The sequence below is a fragment of the Notothenia coriiceps genome, unplaced genomic scaffold (assembly GCF_000735185.1).
Source record: "Notothenia coriiceps isolate Sejong01 unplaced genomic scaffold, NC01 NC01_scaffold00030066, whole genome shotgun sequence".
In the NCBI taxonomy this organism is placed as follows: domain Eukaryota; kingdom Metazoa; phylum Chordata; class Actinopteri; order Perciformes; family Nototheniidae; genus Notothenia; species Notothenia coriiceps.
The window spans coordinates 3,576-23,414 of record NW_011362767.1 but is presented as its reverse complement, the minus strand read 5'-3'; the positions used below and the strand labels follow the sequence as shown (position 1 = coordinate 23,414).

The 19,839-nt window shown below is 39.0% G+C and overlaps 1 protein-coding gene across 1 annotated transcript; it reads right to left on the bottom strand.

Annotated features, from left to right (window-relative positions):
* Nucleotides 1-2,959: 2,959 nt before the first annotated feature.
* uxs1 (UDP-glucuronate decarboxylase 1) lies at nt 2,960-14,477 on the bottom strand. Its single transcript, XM_010787092.1, has 6 exons — nt 13,679-14,477; nt 9,985-10,012; nt 8,850-8,898; nt 6,845-6,888; nt 4,402-4,462; nt 2,960-3,199 (listed from the first exon to the last, which is right to left on the bottom strand). Exons 1-6 carry the CDS (start codon nt 13,767-13,769, stop codon nt 2,975-2,977), a joined length of 498 nt encoding a protein of 165 aa, XP_010785394.1. The 5' UTR covers nt 13,770-14,477; the 3' UTR covers nt 2,960-2,974.
* Between the last annotated feature and the right edge of the window lie 5,362 nt (nt 14,478-19,839).

Genomic DNA, 19,839 nt, shown 5'->3' with positions numbered 1-19,839 from the left:
TGCAGAGGTGAATACAGAACACACATGCAGAGGTGAACACAGAACACACATGCAGAGGTGAATACAGAACACACATGCAGAGGTGAACACAGAACACACATGCAGAGGTGAACACAAGACAACATTAGCACGACCAATCACTACCCTCCTCACTACCCTCCTGACTGTTCTTCCTCTCTGTCAGACATGGTAGCTGATGATGTAGGCCTGCTTCTTTCTCTCTGGTTGAGTCTGCGATTAGCTGCTTGCATCCACAAGTCAACAGCTGGTTTTGGGTCGAAAGTCTCTGTTGTCATCTTAGACAAGTGGATGTAATCAAATAAGTATGTGAACATAAACAATAATAACCTACCACAGCCAATAACAAATGAATGTAACTTATTTTATTTGTGTTGTTCATTTATCTTATTTTACCTTAACATTTATTTATTTATGCATTTTTTTTTATCTCTCCAGTTTTAAAGGATATTTTTGGTTACTGTCCAAAAGTATACATTGGAATGATTTCAAACCTGTTGATCCCAATAATTATAAAGGAGTGCCTCGGAAATATGTGTTTACATAAATTGTGACCAAACCGTTTGAACTAAGAGTCCTTTACCTCGCTGAGCTGTAGTTAACTTATCAGCCTCTCAGTCTGACTGGAGAGGACTCTCCCTCCACATTATTGTCGAAACATCTTCTTCTTATATCCGTTAAAGCAGCTAGCACCAGATTCTAATAACAACAGTGCCGGTACCGGTCCACCCGCCCTCTCTCTCTCTCCCTCGCTCCCTCGTGAGCTGCGGGCGCCAGGTAAGCCAACATCCCCCATTTTCATCACTTACAGCGCCCATCGTACAGGGCAAATGAAAAGTGTAACTGGGGTGAAAAGGGTTTTACATTTACTTAACTAGAGAATGCAATTCCTGAAGAAATTGCTAGTGGGAATGCTTTATGCTGAAAAGCTGACGCTGAACTGCTATGCTGAAATGTAATGTGTAAGAAGAAAGTGAAGAATTTAGATTGAAATTATACATGAACACAGGGGGCTTGAATGTGTGATGAGAGAAGAAAAGAAAGTAAAAAGGCTTGGAAAAGCAGCAGAATATTTGAACTGCCAACTTCTGAACTAACTTGATGGCGAATGATCTGTCGCCATGGCAACGGCATTTGACGACACCCCATAATACGCTTAGATGCGTTTACGGCTGCATCGTTACCAAACTTGTGAAGTTTTGGGCTGTTTGGAGTATTTTCACTGAAGTTTTTTGAAAACCATGTTTCAAGGCGAGCATTGTGTTGCCATGGCACCAGTTATGTGCAGCCCTGATAATAAATACATGTATCCTGATATTGAAGCTCAAGCCGTGAGTGATATTTTTCCAACAGTATGTTATGTGATCCATCAACCCTCAGCTTTCTATTTTTCTTTGCCATGCCTGCCATTGCTAAAAAAAAGTGCTGTTATCAAATTCTTTCATTGTTCCTTCAGCATTTCAAAAGGCCCACCCCCCACCATCTCAAATCCACCGTCGTCTCTGAGCCTAGCAGAGCTCAACAGGTTGCATTTGGCACTGATCTAAAGTAAACAAAAAGACAAACGAAAACATCACAGGCATCGATTCTGTTGGCCAACAATTGTGAGCCCCCACCTAGAAATCATACTGTGAGGTGACAATCGGGGGAGCAAAAGCTGTTGGAGATAAATTGAGAAGAGAAACAGTTTCAAAACTCTCTTTATTTCCAACTTTCTTAGTATCCTTACTTCCTTCTATAGGTTTTTTTACTTTTTAGGTTATACAGGTATACAACAATACAAAGAGGGTTGTTTTGCATCGCATGGGGTATAAGTGCCGTCATCTAACAAAATGTAGTAGCAGACCTTTAAATGACGGATTCATTTAAGTAGTAGTAGTTTGCCGATAAAGCAGCAAAGTATCCACCACTTTCAGTCTCACTTCTGCTAGTGACTGAGCCAAGTTATATTTGTAGGATTTGAATGGCGTCGTAAGCATTAATAAAATACTTGAAGAGGACATTATGCCTATTTTCAGGATCATATTTTAATTTTGAGCATTTGCTGTGACGTGTCTCCATGCTTTAATGTTCAAAAAGCTCTTCAGCACCTCTTTTCACCCTCTGTCTGAAACCAGACCGAGTCTGCTCTGATTGGTTAGCTGGCCGGCTCTGTTGTGATTGGTCAACTGCTTAGAGATGTCCAGCCCCTTAGCCTATCAAGTACAGTGTTACACAGTGAATGCATTATGTTTCAAAGGAAACAAAGGAGTCTAATGGAGGCTTCCTTTACTTTTAGCAAACCATTTACATGCAGAAAAGCCTATACAACACCACAGGAAAGGGAAAACCTCAGCACGCATAATAGGGCCTCTTTAAAATCAGATGCAGTTCGAACCAACAGCCTCACTGGAAGTCATTAGAGCACTCTCTGTCAACAACACACTGAGATAAATGCATTTTCTCCCCGCAGTGACAGCGGACACCACTGTGCCTAAACGCTACTAACTGCTACCAAATAAGACTTTAGATATAGGACACCAACACTGCAAACACACTGAAAGGAAATACTGAAGCATTTGTCTCCTGCACCAGGGGCTCATTGTGGTTTGTGGAAAACATCTTTTCCAGACTTTTCCGTCCTGAAACCACTGAGGTGAATTGAAGTGGGAGGCACACAGGGAGAACCTTGAACCGTACGAAACATATAACAGCCCAAAAACCTGGGCCTAAATGTTTCATATGCTGCATAAATAATAAAAAAATCATTTCTAAGGGAAAACCAAAGTCCCAACCCACTCACTGCATTTCAAGGACATTTCTGAGGTTTTCTTTATCGTTTCTGAAACACTACACTATGGTCATACTCCATATTGAAACATATATGATACCTTGTACTGTGATCAGTAGTAAAGCTTCCCGGCTTCTCATAGTTTTAATACATTTAGTTACTTCTGGACAACCAGGTCTTAAAGCATTAATAAACAATGTATCCCCTCCCCCAGTTATTCTCCAACTCACCCTCAATATAGAGCGGCTCCACCACGTCGTGATTGATGAGCTCGAAGTTCTCATGGCCGATCCAGTGCTCCACGTTCCTCTTCCTTCCCGTGAAGAAGTTGTCCACCACCGTGACCTCGTGGCCATCCATCATCAGCTTGTCCGTCAGGTGGGAACCCACAAACCCCGCCCCACCTGTGATCTAGAGGAAGAAAACACATGTCAGTAAAGGAAGATACATATTTGTGTTTCATTCATCTTTTGTATGTACTCTAAAGGAAGTCCAAATCAACGGGCATTTTACACAGCAGACACTTTGACTTGTCTTAGAAATTAAAAGAATATATTAATTGATTAAATGTACACTATTTGAAATGAAAATTGAGAGGAAATGTACAGTACACTACTTTTACCAATCAACCACAGTATGAACAGCTTTATACAAGATGTGAATACAAGAACTTAAAACACTGATAGCAGCCATGGTGCTAAATATGAGTTAAAAAGCCAATTCTCATCTAATTTGCACTTCCCCATGTTGTTTTTATCTAGCAGACCAATCAGATGCTGACCGTAACTGCCGTAAAAATAAAAATAAAGTGTTGTTGGTTCAGTAATTCTAAACGTTGTGCCTTGGATGCAAGGGGCATTTGGTAACAAAAATAAATACATTTAAAACATCAGGAGAGCATTTTTTTTTATTTGTTAAGTAATAAAAAACATTTTTGACTTGCTCTTGGTGTTAGACAGAAAGTCAGAAACCAACCTGACTAATTAAACATTTTTTCAATTGAACCCCAAAAATGTCAATTTCCTGACGGTGCTTCATGAAAAGTCAGGAGGATAGCGAAAGTCATCAGGATACATGGTGCTAAATAGTTATTTTATTAAATGTGCCAACTGCTAGGACTGTCTTAGGGAAGATAGCTTTTAGATGCGCAGCACCTCTGTCTTGGAACAGTCTGCAAATTAAAATGGAAACTGAGCAATCTGGTGCCACTAAATGTTTTTAAAGCTCGGTTGGATGCTACCCAATCGGATGCTGTTGGTACCGGTTCATGTGGATAGTTATTGTAAATTGTAATCCCTGGAATGATGCTGTATGAACCTACTTGAGCAGGTCTCCCTTGAAAAAGAGATCAATGATCTCAAGGGACACACCCGGATAAATAAAGGATTGAAATGAAATACATTTTCCTGGAACCGTTAATATCCACAGGGCCAACAATAAGACCCATTGTGTGTTAAAGCAGAAATTCCCCGTTTAGATTTAATTTTGAGACTGATAGGATTAGAACTTCATTCTGTTTAAACCCTAAGCAGCTAGCGGCTCGAATCAGGGTTAAAACCTCGGTATAATAACGATTATTGTAAAGGTTGTCTGAAATCGTGTTTATCCCATACCAGAATTCTCTTCCGATCCTTTTCTGACAGGAATTTCACAGGTGGGTATTTCTGAGAAAAACTAGAGGGAGAGAAGAAAAGAAAGAGAAGGTTAAGGAGAGGGAGACAAATCAGATCAATATCTATTGAATGAATGTAAAAAATAGTTAATGAAGAATCAATAAATGGGTTTTTTATGTATTTTTCTGCCGCTCTGAAAACATGTAAGATACGTGAAATGCTTTTCTGAGAAACTATTCTTCTCTGGTTCCTCTCAATTGGAATTAAGCCTACTACTTGTCCTTCAAATCAATAAAATAGCCTGAGTATACGTATACCTCAACAGCAGTGTGTGAAACATGTGTTAAGGAAGCACAATCTGTTCATTACCGGGAGCTGCAGCATAGCAGAATACCGAGAGGCTCGTTATTGAATCATCTCAGATCTACGTTCAGTAACCCACCTGCAGCTCTCCACAGTGTCCTCTCAGGAGGATCACATAAAGGGTTTCATAATGCTGTGACATATTGCAGGTTTATAAAAAGCAGCACACCGTAGAAATCGGGACATTGGCTTGTTTATATTGGTCTCATTAGCATTCAAGGCGTAAACAGATATATGCATATATTACACTGTTGTCCCAAACCCATTTCAAGGTAGAATAATCTATCGATCTAACTTTCTGTTAGTGTGGTTTAAATTATACAGAGGAGGTATTCCTTTCTTCTCTAAGTCCACACAAATGGATGGAAAAATCTGCAGGGGGTAACCTGTTGATAAAGAAAACAACATTCATTCTGAAAGAATCCTCTTTCCTTTCTTACTTGCAATTGAAAGCTATTCTCACATAGATAAAAGGGTACCTATATATGTTGTGATGAATATCTGAATAACAGCCTGAAGACACAGAAAAGATAGGAGCGAGTATCTCACTCCACCACTAGAGTATTCAGTACTCAGTATCACTGTTCAAAGGTGTTAGATTGAGGGTAATAGTGTTGGAAATACTGCACACAGCCTTCATCACCTCCGCCACACTTTAAATAGGCCCTATTATGCTATTTGGGGGTTTCCCTTTCCTGAAGTGTGTTTTAAATGCGTTTTTGAGTGCATATAAATGGTCTGCAAAGGCTGTAATGCCTCCATTGTACTCCTTTGTTTACTTACTGATAAGTGCTTTGTGCACAAGGAAAAGCACTATATAAATGTAAAATGTATTATTATTATAGTGACATTTCCAGGCAGTTGACCAATCACAACAGAGCCGGCCAGCTAACCAATCAGAGAAGACTGGGCTCTGGTTTCAGACGGAGGGTGAAAAGAGGTGCTGCAGAACAGACAGTATGAGGTAAATAAAGAGCTTTTTGAACATTAAAGCAAGGAGACATGTCCCAGGAGAGACACTAAATACTGATATGAACCTGAAAATGAGCAAAATATGTCCTCTTTAAAAGAAGACTTAAAATAAAAAGCATGCTGCCATGGGATGTAGTTAAGGGATACACTCTTAAAGATCATGAATATGGGTGTAGGTCTATGTCCATATACATCTGTACAATAGCATATAGCGTTAGCATGCCCTGCAACAAAACGTATAATTCTTATGAAGTACTTTAACTTAGATAAATAGCTTGAAGACTTTCTGAGCCTCATACGAAGCTGCATCTTTACTGCCACATCTGGGTAGAGGGGTGGGAAACATGAAATGGGACCCTAGGAGGTAGTTTGTGAATTTACAACAACATGCCTCTTGTCTTTGTAATAAAAGAAAATGTCCTAATTGGAGTTGGAGTAAAGCATGTGCTAAGATAAGATGCTATGGTTCCTATGGTAACACCACGTGTTAAACATAAACGCATGCATTAAATAATGTAACCCTCGGCGTCCCTCCTTGTGTGTCTTGTCTGTGCGATAGCTATGTCCATGTATAATAATGCCGTCGGTTTTGTTCCATTGGTCTGTCTTGGAAAATAAATAATAACCATTAGAAGCTGCAATGCAACAGTCAGTACAGTGTCTGTGTTATTCATAGAAAGCCTGCTAGCCTGAAGTCACACAATTCTAATCTTGCTTTCTCATCTATTTTTGTATTGCCTGGTGAGGAAACCTTGCAAATCAGCAAAGCTTGCTTATCTTTCATGCTCTGTAAACTGCTGTAACGTATTGATAATGGACGTTTAGAGGCTCATTTCATGTCCTTCAGATGGTGCAGTCACACTGGGAGGTCTAGTTTAGCTTTGAACAAATATTAAATGGTTTTGGGGAGAACAATTTAAAGTAATAATTAAAATATGCATATAACATTGGGTCCTAATTCTAGTCATTAGGGCCGACCATTTGAGTTGGTACTACAATATAGAAAACATGCGAGTATTTCAGGCTTCATAAGTCTTATATATTTTTCTCATTACCTTTGAGCAGGTGTTTGTGTTTGCACATGTGTGTATCAAAGAGGGAAACTCACCTTTGTTCCAGATCACGAATCTTCTCCCTGAGAGGAGCCACAGCCTAAAGAGAGTGGAGAAGAGAGAAACATGAGGTCAGGCAGGAGCCGATGCTTCGTTAAGATTGAGTTGATCCTACGGTGTGTCTTAAAGGTCAAACTACAACATCAGCATGTTAATGTAAGGTTGTGGGAGGCGTGTGGCGCAGTGGGATAGTGCGCTGCTGTTTTCGGGTTCAAACCCCACTGCAGTCAGCATGTCGTTGTGTCCCTGGGCAAGACACTTCACCCCAAATTGCTCCTGTGGTGATTGTCCACAGTATTGAGTAACAAGAAACATGTCATGTAATGTTGTGTTCATGACATCTTCATCTATGGGTGGGCGAAAAACAACATCTTAAAATGTGTAAATCACAATTATGATCTAAATTTCAATCTTTTCTCAATTTTGAAATGCCCTTTAGACTAAAGCCAGACTTGAAAAAACTTTCTCCATTTGCACCATTCAGAAACTTGCATTAAAGATACTTGTAGCAGCCCTGAAAGTCAGAAAGCGGTGATGTGTGTAGTTAATTTGGGTTTTGATTGTTCCTACTTTAGTTTTGGTTTTTGTTTATAATATTATTATTTTGTGATCAATTATGAGTAGGTTTGTGTAGGGTGTGACCCCAACTCTGATGAAAGTTGGATTCTTCAAATCATATGTATGTGCTCGTTATTATACAAGTTGCCCATTATCATTGAATTAAGAAAGTGAAGATTTGGATCTCAGCATTCATTTTTGAAAGCATGTCAGAAAAAAGGCAACAAGGCTCGATCCTAAGCCTCTCAGCGACTTTTAGCTTGTTTCCTGAAGTGGTTGCAATACCTAACAGGTTTCATAATAGACATCTCATTGCACAACACAGATTACAAATACAATTGGCTTGGGAAATATCTGCACAGCCAAACCATGATACACCACGCAGTGTGAATTCATTTTTCCCAATTAGAATAGTAGTCTAGTTGCCTTCAACACTTTATGTGTGTGTTAACATTGCGTTGATCCACTAGTCAATGAGGTTATGTGAAGTTAAATACAGCGTGATAAGTAGATTAGAAGGGCCTTCAAGATGAATCACAAATACAATAAATGGCACACATGGTGATGATTATAACCTCTACCTAGAGAGTTTTGGTTTGGATTGTTTGTCTGTCAGCAGGATAACGAAAACACTACGGGCCTAATTTTCATAAACGTTGGAAAAGTGGCTCAAGGAAGAACACAGTACACAAATTAAACACAGAGTGGATGCGAGTACCACTTGTGTTTTGGTGATTGTTGACCGAGAGACTCATCAACAACTCAGGAAACACTCAGGAACCACCTGAGAAAATCTCATTTGGGGACTAGCAGCAGATGGTGCAGCACTTGAATGCTTAAATGTACAACAAAAGATATACTTTTATTTGTACCTTTTTTAAATCATTTCATGGCCATACCAGTTAGCAATTAAAATGTCACACATCATTTAAATACAATTTATAACCGAGGTGTTTTACTTAAAAAGGTGATACAAAATATGCCCTTTGTTTTTTAAACATAGGACTAATAATGTAGCCATTGTTTAAAGTTTGTCCATGTATTAAACACATCTGTTATAATGTATTAAAGTTTCTCATTTAATAAATTGGGGCACTTTGATGTTCAGACGTAAGGGAAAAGTGTGTAAAACAACACATTTTGCTATCAGTCACGTGATAAGTGTATTATTGGATTTGTGTTAGCAGTTCAAAAAAGAAATCGAACATCCCAGGCTTACAGTAAATGACTAAGCTAAGGCTGCACTGTATTGGTCAGGGTCAAACTAATAAATCAATGTTAGGCTAAAGCATGTAGCGGTTGCAAATGAACGCATATCAAAATAATGCCTTCAATGTTTTATACAAGTACATGTGGAATAATACATACATGAAAAAGAGAGTTACTATGTGCGATAACATTCAGTAGATATTATTGAATCTGTAAAAGACGTGTCAGACTCACTTCATCAATCCTCTGCTCAATCTTCATTTCTCCGTTCTCTTGTATTGATCTAGGATCAGCGAGAGTTAAAGACAAGGAAAGGATAAGAGAAGGCAATCTTCACAAAGCCAGGGAAAACAGGGATATTGACTTGAAGTACGACGTTATTGAGCAACACATAACACACACATTAACAGTCCCACATTAATCACAATATCTACTCTACGTGTATCTTCAGAATCAGAATCCCTTTATTCGTCCCACAGAGGGGAAATGTACATTTGTTCCAGCAGAAAAAGAGCCAAAGACAGCTTAATGTTTAACAAGAAGTATGCATAAAAAACTGAAAACAATATTAAAGATCAACATTTTTTTTAGAAAAATAAAAAAACATTTTGCAAATTATATTTTAAAAATTGAATTAAATCAAATGGACATTATTCATTCAAATAAATAAAAAATAAAAAAACACTGAAGAGAGAGCGAATATCTTTAGAATAATAACTTTTGACGCTACATTCATTTAAAAATACAACAGATGAAGTACTTTGGTTTTAACATACCCCTCCTTTTGAGAGGGAAATAACATGTGTCTTGTGAATATTTTGAATAAATCAATAACTCTTTAGGCCCGGACACAGCAGGCCGATTATCGGCGTCGGTGGGCGTCAGGCCGACGATGAGCGTCGACACGCCCTACTCAGATTGGTGTGTCCCGAACCGTCGGGTCTTTTCAGCCGAAAACGAATGTGTTTAGAGAGTTTGTTGATGGTTAAATGTGTACAGGACGTGTCGAGATCCATAAGTGGACATAAACTATTAGCTCAATTAGCCTATGTTCTCCATCTAACTGAATATATGAAGATATACACATAGAAATATAAAGCTAGAAGTAATACAGGATATTACATATACGTCATCCCATTGTAAACGGATGTGTTAGAATTGTGCGTCATGTGTTGCTAAAAGAGTGCTTCAAGGAAATCGTATTTCTATGGATTAGAAAAGATTGCTGCCATTATCTTATCAAACCTTTCTTTTTCTCCAAGAGGTAAAATGACTACTGCTGATCAAATGTGTTTTAAAACCAAGACTTCAGCTGCCCTGCAGTCGGTACATATTTCACATTGAAGTAGTTAGACATTCATTACTGTACCTCATGTTGGTATATGTTCCCCAGACAGCTGAAAGAGAGAAAAAGAAAACTTGTCACCAAATGAATCATGAATAAAGTACATGTAAAGTGCCGTGTCACATTCGTCTGTAGATAAGAGAAAAGGTGCCAAAGAGAGACAAGCGAGCAGGAAAAGCTCCGTTGGTCATCTTCTTTTTCTCAGCATGTGTATTGTCTGATGGGAGGATGTCAATTATTGATCTGTAAATAATCTAAACTGATCCGTGAGAAATGCATTAGTATTGAATTCCAACCGGGAAATATCTTGTCTTTCAGATCTCGGTATTTATTATTATTTTTATTTAATCTTCACACTTAATATAGGCGCTGACCCCCTACGAAGGCTGTGTCAGGCCATAAGAGGCCGATTTTGAGTAGACTATATTACAACAATGTGTATTTCAGATGTGCGGTGTGTTTATAACATGAAGGTATTTACAGGAGTGTAATCTGCTAAATCAGGAACAACACAGTGATCTACGTTACCAAACTTCACACTCTGCCCAAAATAGAGTGAGTGAAGACGCTGTAAACGTTCAAATATTCTTAATGTTATCCTGTTTGTACTTTTTTATTGTCATGTATTTGCATAAAAACCGACAATTCAAAAAGAACGGGTATTTAAATCTGAATATTTTATCTAATAGTGATTATAATATTTAAAACTGTGCTTAAAAAGGTCATAGTTCCCTACTTAATATCTATTTTATATTGCCTCAAACATCTCCTTCTTAGAAAAAACATAAACCAAAATAGTGTCGTGTGATTATACACTAATTAAAACATAGTTCTGGATATTTTATTACCTGTCAGCCAATAAATTCCACTAGATTGTACATAATTATAAATTACAATAACGTTTTAAAAATGGTGTGTCTCCTACTCTGTCATAGTCTTACAAGCTAGTTGGTTGTGATAAGGTTTAATTAGAGATAACTGATAACAACAGGGAAATGGCACAATAACACAGGATTAACAGAGATGCTCATTAAATCTTAGTTTGACTAGTGGTCTTAAAGGTCCCCTATCATACTGTTTTCATCAATATATTATAGGTCTCAGATATATATAAAACATGTCTCTGAAGTGTTTGGCTCCAAACACCAAACAGATCATTGCAGCATTACCCATAATCCCCTCTGTTTCAACAGTGCTGATTCTCTGTCTGTTACTTTAGATGAAAAATAAGGAGCCCCTCCCCACGCCCCTCTGAGAGATATTTGGTTAAAAAGAACACAATGGTGCTCTAGGAGGAGATTCAGGTGATAAGGGGGGGGTTACCTTGGTTGGTGATTGCCTAATGGTCACACAAGCCAAAAAAACGTTATGACATCATAAAGTGCTCAAAATCTGATCAGCTCATTTTAAGACAGGATTGTATATAAATTAGGGATGCTCCGATCGATCGGCCGCCGATCGTTGTCGGGCGATATTCACTCTTGGCCGATCGATCGGTACCCTCTATAAAGGCCGATCAGGAGAGCCGATCACATGACGTAAAATACATGACACTTTTCTCTGCGCGCGGCAAAACAAGCTCGCCAAAATGGCTTCAGCAGTCTGGCAGTATTTTAAGGTGTCCGAAAAAGACAATAAAATAGCGGTATGCATCGTGTGTGAAGCAGAAATCCTGCAGCTCCGCCCGCTGTGACGGACCGGTGAGTGGAGCAACACACACACTAAGAGTTAGACCTTACACACAGCTATTTTATCTAAATATATTTATTCTTCACTGTCGGGTTACTCATTACTGGATCAGTGAGCTGCATGAGACGGATAGGGACCGGCTGTCAGGAGAGAGAGAGAGAGAGGGAGGGCGAGAGAGAGGGAGGGAGAGATAGAGAGAGAGAGAGGAAAAGAGAGCGCTTCCTGCTCATTTCTCACTTGTTATTATTAATGTAAACTAAAATAATGTACTTTATTTTAATGTAATAATTATGTTGGTTGTTGTTTGTGGAAGCGCCAGTGAATGAGCCCGATTAACTGAGCTTTAAACATCACTTTAAATGGAAGATCCCCATAGACCCCGCCCACTCGATTGGATCGGCGACCGGTTCCGGCCCCAAAATTGGCGATCGGAGCATCCCTAATATAAATGGATCGGGACAAAAAGGGAGCAAATGTTTTTTCCTGAAACTTTCAGAATCTCTTTACACAGAGGGGACACATGTTTATGTATAAAAGACATAAAAAAGTGGATTTTGCGTAATAGGTGACCTTTAAGCTTTATATATATATATATATGGTCTTAACAAGTTAGAAATAGTGATTGAGAGGTGATAAAGACACTAATTCCTGTATTACTGTTCACACAGCGGTGCATAGCAAGTGATCCGATTTAGGAGCACAGACGAATCAAGCCAAAATCTGATTTCTGTGTCAAATGAGCAGAAAATCTAATTTCCTTTTCTATGAACTTTTGTAATTTCAAAATAGCCTTATGATAGGATCAGTTTCGACAGTCTTGGATCTGTCTCAAGTCTATTTTCATTTGCTTCTAAATCAGACTTGACTGTGCCTGGACTTGGACTTGTCGAGGTCTTGGCAAAGACGTTGTTGACTGCAGCGAAGCTCAAACAACTTATCTTGATTTCTTGTTGTCAGCCACATTGTGACCCTTCAATGTCAGTTCAACCGTACAACGTGTTACAAGATAAAATAATCAGCAAATATGAAAACCAAATATGAAAACCAAATGTGAAAACCAAATGAAACTAAATGAAACAGATGAGCTCAGATTCTTTAAAAAATATCTGCCATTACAGTGGCTATATTTAATAAAACAAGTTGTTTCATAAATATAAATCAACATGTATGGAACTAACGTTGCCATTACGCCTTTTGAAAAAAGAGAATACCATTAAGGTTCAATAGACACATTGTTCAAAATGCATCACGCAGAGCAGACAAAATTATAGGGCGTTTTCAAGTCAATCAAAAATAGTAAAGGTTGACTGGGAAGTACTGAAATGATGTTGCATCACAAGAATTGCAACAACAATTTACTTCTTGTAAATACCAATGAAACTGCAATGAACAACTTTTTTCATATTGATTAATCTGTCAATTATTTTTAAACTAATCGTCTGGGACATTTTTAGATGGATTTAACTTGGTGCGAACTGTGCAACAAAACTTCCAAGAGCCAACATTGACGTCATATCAAATAAGCGGAAACAACTGAATACTAGAACAGAAGTTACTTCCCATAGATGTACATTTAGTTGAAAAGCTTAATTCTCCTTCCATTTCTAACATAACACTGTCCTTCTCTCAGTATAACATTGAATCTGAGATGTTACATTTAAGGGGAAACACTAATAAACAATCATTTGTGTAATGTGTACAATGGATGTGTCCTGCATTCTGAATCTGAGCCCTTCAACACTTGATAGTCTGGAGACTTGGCCCCGGCCCACAACATAATATATTCTCAAAGTTTTCAGGTGAAATAAAGACACAGGAATGATGAAAGTTTAACAGGTGAGAGACCTTCCTGTCAAACAGCTGTTGTGTTCTGTATGTTGAGCTTGAACCCTTTAACACTTTTCCAGGAGGCTGGGTCACCAAACAATGTGTTGTTTTGTGTCAGCTTAAATTCCTCAAAGTTTTCAGGTGACATAAAATCACAGGAACTATGACAGTTTAACAGTTTAGAGACATTCAGAGTACTTACAGGCAATGTAGGCGATCAAAGCGAGGGCAAAAAGCAGCTTCATCATTCGTCTGTTTAATCCTGATATCAGCCAGATGATCCGCTTCATCATCCGCTCAATGCAACAAGCACCAGGAACACAATCAAGTCCAGCTAAAGCATTTTGACTCACACTTCTTCATGTCATTAGTGCTGTTCGGGGTGTGTTTGGTTTGCTAAGGAGATTGTAAACGAGGTGGAGATCCTAATTCATATAAAAGAATTGGGCAATGTGAGATTGGCAGCAGGACAGGAAAGCTAGCTGCTGCTGCTGCTGCTGCTACGTCAACACCAGGCAGGAGCAGTTTACGTGGCTAGCTGTTGAACACAGGTAGCAAACAGAACCAGGTGGCAAAGCTACACTGTCAACACTCACAACTACTAGTACACTTGTTTATCAGCGACATGTGTCCCCCGATTAACCACACACAACACATCACATCTTACGTAAACTATACCTTAAAGACACGTCTACCTCAATAACAATAACACAGTAAAGATAAACGGTTAGCTGTTAGCACCCCTTTAGCAATTAACTACGGCTAGCTAGCAGGCTACTTAACTGACAGCGTTTTTTTCTCCCGTTCATAGCTGCCGCTTGGAAAAACAAAAGAAGCGAATCCTGCCTCACATTTGTTTTCAGGTGAGTGGCTTGAAAATAAAATAGGTTCTCATTTTAAGTGCGCAGACATTTCCTCATGAAGGAGTTTTGCTCCTCTGTTGGGCCGAGGGATAGCAGATGAGCGATTACTCACTGCTCGATTTAGGAGCCTGACTGTTCCTGCAGAGACTGCGTGACGCTCCTTTGACTTGCCTCCAATAATAAAAGTCATTTAGTTGTGTTTTATGAGCTATCAAACTACTTTTTATTTTACAGATAACATAAATAGTTTACTATAGACCTAATCTTCATCATCCTTTATGGGATCATGGCTTTCGAGTTGCCGAAACATTTAATTTAGCAATGATACAATGGCTCATTCATTAAATCACACGAAACTTTCCACAGGGCAGTAAAGTAACCTGGTTGAACACCTTGTTGATTTTCCCACTTGAACCACTGCAGCCTGTTTGGTGCTTTAAGCTCTCTGTGTGGTTGGCTCAGTAAGATGTATTTGAATTTGCTCATGTGAACTGTATGGCATTACACAGCAGGTATTTTTTTCTTAAAAGACTACCAGAGAGACTTTAAAAACTGAATTTTAGAATAATGAGACAGTAACTCTAGCTGGTCTTCACCTCAACAACAAGTTCTTCTAGTAATGTTCATGTTTCCCCCTACACAGGTTACAAAACTGTTCATGAACAGCAAGTCCTGCATATCATAATTTGTGTTCATGTGTTATGTCAAGTTTTGGATGAAGTTTATGAAAGAAATATATATTTCCAACTTACTTAACTGGAATAGCCTCCCAACTCAGATACGGGATTGTCCCACTCTCAATAGCTTTAAAGGTCAACTCAAAGAATGGTTGAGAAACAAACAGACGTGCAATGACCGCTAAATGCACTTTAACTGGGTATCTCCTCTCGCACTTTATGTAGCTCTTGTATCATCTCTTGCACTTTATATGTCGTTGTTGCTATATTGTACTGCCATGTGGTAAATACTTGTGTATGCTGCTCTTGCTCTTTTTGCATATCATGTATTTATTTTTTGCTATGTTTAGAAATGTCATGTTCTTATGTTGTAGGCTATGTGAGGGAGGGACTACGGATGGAAATTAGCTCAAAGCTCAAATCCGGCATATTTACACTTGAAGAATTATTTGTCTTAAGTGTTAATTAATGTGCATTGTCCCTATTCAAATAAACGATTAAATTAAATTAAATGTTCTCAGGTGCTGCATTGATGCTTCTCCGCGGTTTAATTATGGACTAGTCTATATAATCTCTTAAATATTAAATACATATATCCAAAGACAGACAACAGACTGTGTAAATGTTCTACCAGTGATATTCCCAATTGACTATTGATGCATTAGTGGTGACTTGAGCAACACAAACAAATGCATATCCCTGCGATGTCCTGTGTGTGAGATTGACATGACGTACAAACATTGCTCACGTTGTGCCTCTTCACCCATACTACATCTTAGTTCTTACTCTTTTCCCTCACTGATGGTATCGATGTAATTTGGTTGTGTGTGTAGACGGTGGAAGCAGGAAGAGGAATACATGTGCCTTGATCCCTGCCGAGTCGACGCACAACTGTTGATTGGTGTCAGTGCCAGAAACACTTTTTAGGAGCAATGCGCTCATGGTATAGATGTGGCGCATACATCTTAGTTCCCACTCTTTTCCCTCACCCTAAGGGAGTGCATGTACATAGACACGTTGTGCCTCTCCACCTCTGTTCCTTACTTCTTACTTGCTACCCCTTTCCCTCAACCTATCCTAAGGGAGTCCATGTACATAGACACGTTAGTTTTGCTGCTGTAGGCTTAGACTGTCGGGGGACACCTTACTTCTTCCTTCTGTCTGTCTGTACCTCTCATGTTCCGAATAACTCAGCTTCCCCCAAATTTCTTTTTAGTGTCTACGCCGGGATCCTGAGTCGTGGCTGATCCTGTTGCTGCGGTCGTGTGTCCTGGATCCTGCATCCTGAGTCCTGGATCCGGAGTCTTGGACTTCGAGTTGTGGCTGAACCTATCACTGTGCCTGACTCTCATCATACTATTTCCCTGATGGCTCCCACAGGATTGTTGACATCCTCGTGGATTCATCTTATTATTATAGACACATGCATTTCCAAACATTTGGTCTACCTATGCTGGAAATGTATTATCTTTTCGATTTACACACGGCATCTATTGCACGTCTGTCCGTCCTGGGAGAGGGATCCCTCCTCTGTTGCTCTCCCTGAGGTTTCTCCCATTTCTCCTTTAAACTGTGGGGTTTTTCTCTGGAAGTGTTTCCTTGTACGATGTGAGGGTCTAAGGACAGAGGGTGTCGTGTTGTCATACTGATATTCTGTACAGACTGTGAAGTCCACTGAGGCAAATGCGACATTTGTGATATTGGGCTATATAAATAAACATTGATTGATTGATTGCTTTAATCTACAAAACTGAACATCCCTGTATATGTTTGCACATTCCTGCCTAGTTCCTTTTGAAATTAAAATATTTTCAATGTATTTTCCTCTCTTGTATATTAATGTTGAATTATGCACCATTACACCAAAGCATATTTCTGTATGTGAAAACCTACTTTTCAATAAACCAGACTCTCCTCATTTTATCTTTACAGCCAATAAAGCAAGAGAGACAGGCATCGATTCACATCTTCCTGAAACCTGAGTCAAGTTAACAGTATATTGATAATCCGCAGGCAGTGCAGAGGCTTCACGCATCAGCAGGACATTTAAAAAACTATATGGTCTGAAGAAAGTAAAAGCAGAACAACTCATTTCCCCGCTGTCTTTGTACTCTGAAACTTGGCAGAAGGCGCTGATAGGAGCACTCAGCTGGGGATAATTCTGTTGTTCAGGTCTTGAATGGCGCAGCTCATTTTCTCCTGGCATGCAGTTGCCAATTTGAAATCACTCGGACGGTAGAAAACGAGCTGACTGTGTTGACATATGACACGTTCACAAATTGAAATTCAGAGTAGGAATGAATTGAACTGAGGAATCCGAGGTAAGATGATCACAGCAAGATTTTTTGAAAGCATTTTTAAGTAGAACCTTTACAGCATGTCTAGAAAGACTATTTATTTCACATCAGGAGGTTGTACAGTCCCTGGAGCTTACTGAAATACACATAATTATTTTATAGTCAGGTAATGGTAAGTTTAATTCCCTATGTATTGCTCATATTAAAAGCAGGCCTATCAGTAAAAACTGCTATTTGATATTAGAGGAAGAGAAACACATTTTCAGTTTAATTTACAAAGACATAACGAGGAAGAGTTTCTATGCTCTGTGTTTTTTTTTTCACGTTTTGATGTGATTTGGCTTATACTACCCCTCAGAGATAACTTATAGAACAACCCATCTGTCAGGGGAGGAGTTTAGTAATTGAACATCTGACAGCTGTTAATAGATGGGATTGGCAAGAAAACATCCACCATATGTACTCTGCACCCTGCAGCATCATCAAAAGCAAAAACTTTGGGAACTGACACTAGCAACTGAGCACCATCGCTGCAGGGGATAATGCAGAGGGAAAGCAGAGTTATAATCACATGAACATCGAGCACTTATTAAGAGTCTTTTTACTTCAGAGGTTTTTACTACTTATGCTCGACAATGACCTTTCAGTCTGTGGGTCAGTCCACCGCTTTGTTCCAGATGGAAATATCTAAAGATCTGCTAAGTATATATTATCTTAAAGGGGCCCTATTCTTTTTTGGGTGTAGTTTGTTCTAGAGGTTATTGTGCATGTAAATGGTCTGCAATGCTAATATCCTCCATAGGACTCCTTTGTTTACTTCTGGAACATAATGACATCACTCTGTAACACTCGCAATTCTATTGTCTAGCGCTCCAACAAATTGTACGTAAAAGGCTTATATAGTGGCGGGACATCTCTAAGCGGTTGACCAATCACAACAGAGCCGGCCAGCTAACCAATCAGAGCAGACTGGGCTCTGGTTTCAGACAGAGGGTGAAAAGAGGTGCTGCAGCAGAGGCAGTATGAGAAAAATAAAGACCTTTTTGAACATTAAAGCCAGTAAACCTGTCACAGTAGAGGCACAACATACAAATATGAACCTGAAAATGAGCATAATATGTCCTCTTAAAACTAGATAATATAAGCAAATTGCATGTTTGAGGTATGTAGAATTAAAACGACCCAGCAGATAGTTAAAAACAGCAGCAGGCATACTGTACAGGCAGCAGTTGTTTAGTGAGGCATTCACAGATGGCTTACAGGACAACAGAAATTACCGGCTTGAGGTGGAATGTCGTAGCACTTGCCAAAATCCTATTTTGTTCCATTTACAAATAACCATTATGCCAAATAGATATCCAAAAATATGACTTTCCCCCACTGTGAAAAGTCCCAATACTCAGCCCAGCCCCTTATTACATGACATGTTACTTGTTAGATGCTTTTATCCAAAAGGCATTCTTACATTAAAGGTAGACTACTCTGTCCTTTCACTTCCTTCTTTCTTTTTTGTTCCTCCTAAATAATGCATGTGTATTAGGAGGAGCAGGGGATGATGGATGTGATGTGGTACACCTGCTCTTATCCACTTCTCCTCCGGTGCTCAACATCTCCGGATAAACTCAATAACCCAAGACGGGAAAAAGTAAGAAAAGGACATCAACATTACATGTCACTTGTTAGACGCTTTTATCCAAAGCAACTTACATACTCAACACTGTGGGCAATCCCCACAGGAGCAATTTGGGGTGAAGTGTCTCAGGGACACAACGACATGCTGACTGCAGTGGGGTTTGAACATGTACTCCCCTGATCCGAAGACCAACGCATTAGTCCACTGTGCCACACACCTCCCCTTATCTACTGCTCATCTATTCTTCATAAAATAAACATGGGAAATTAAAAGGTACTTCACGAAATTGGGTTAGAATGTTTGTATTTCAACACAAAAAGTGAAAACTCTTAATCAAATTAACAGTACAAATCTTGAAATTGTAGCTCTGACAACCCAGAGGGACTAAGTGTGCCTTTACTGTTGTATGAAGACAAGCTTGTCATCCTGTAAATGTTTCTAAAATCCCTGGGCTCAGTCGATGTTCTATATACTAGCATTATTATTTTTTGCAAAGCTTGCAGTTTGTGCAACATTATTAAATTCGTCATTAAACTGGGGGAAAAAAGATGCTGGCTGTTAAGGAAAGTGGTGCTTAGTTGGAAATATTATGTAACTGGCTGCGGCCTTGACGTGCCTTACATCAGTGTATTAGATATTTTTCTTCAAGGTCAGCAAATGTTTTCCATTCCTTTACATTTAACAGGAAGCTGGACTGATCAGCAACCCATAGAATGTATTTAATAAGGTTATCACTGCTTTCATTGCACGTATAGCCTTAAGTAATAGTGCTAAGCAGGTAACTAACCAACTTGCCTACCTAAACACAAATGTATTTAGTTTTATATTTAAACCTAGCTCAAATAAATTAATCTCTGGATAATGTAAGATGGTTATGGTTACATTAGCAAAGT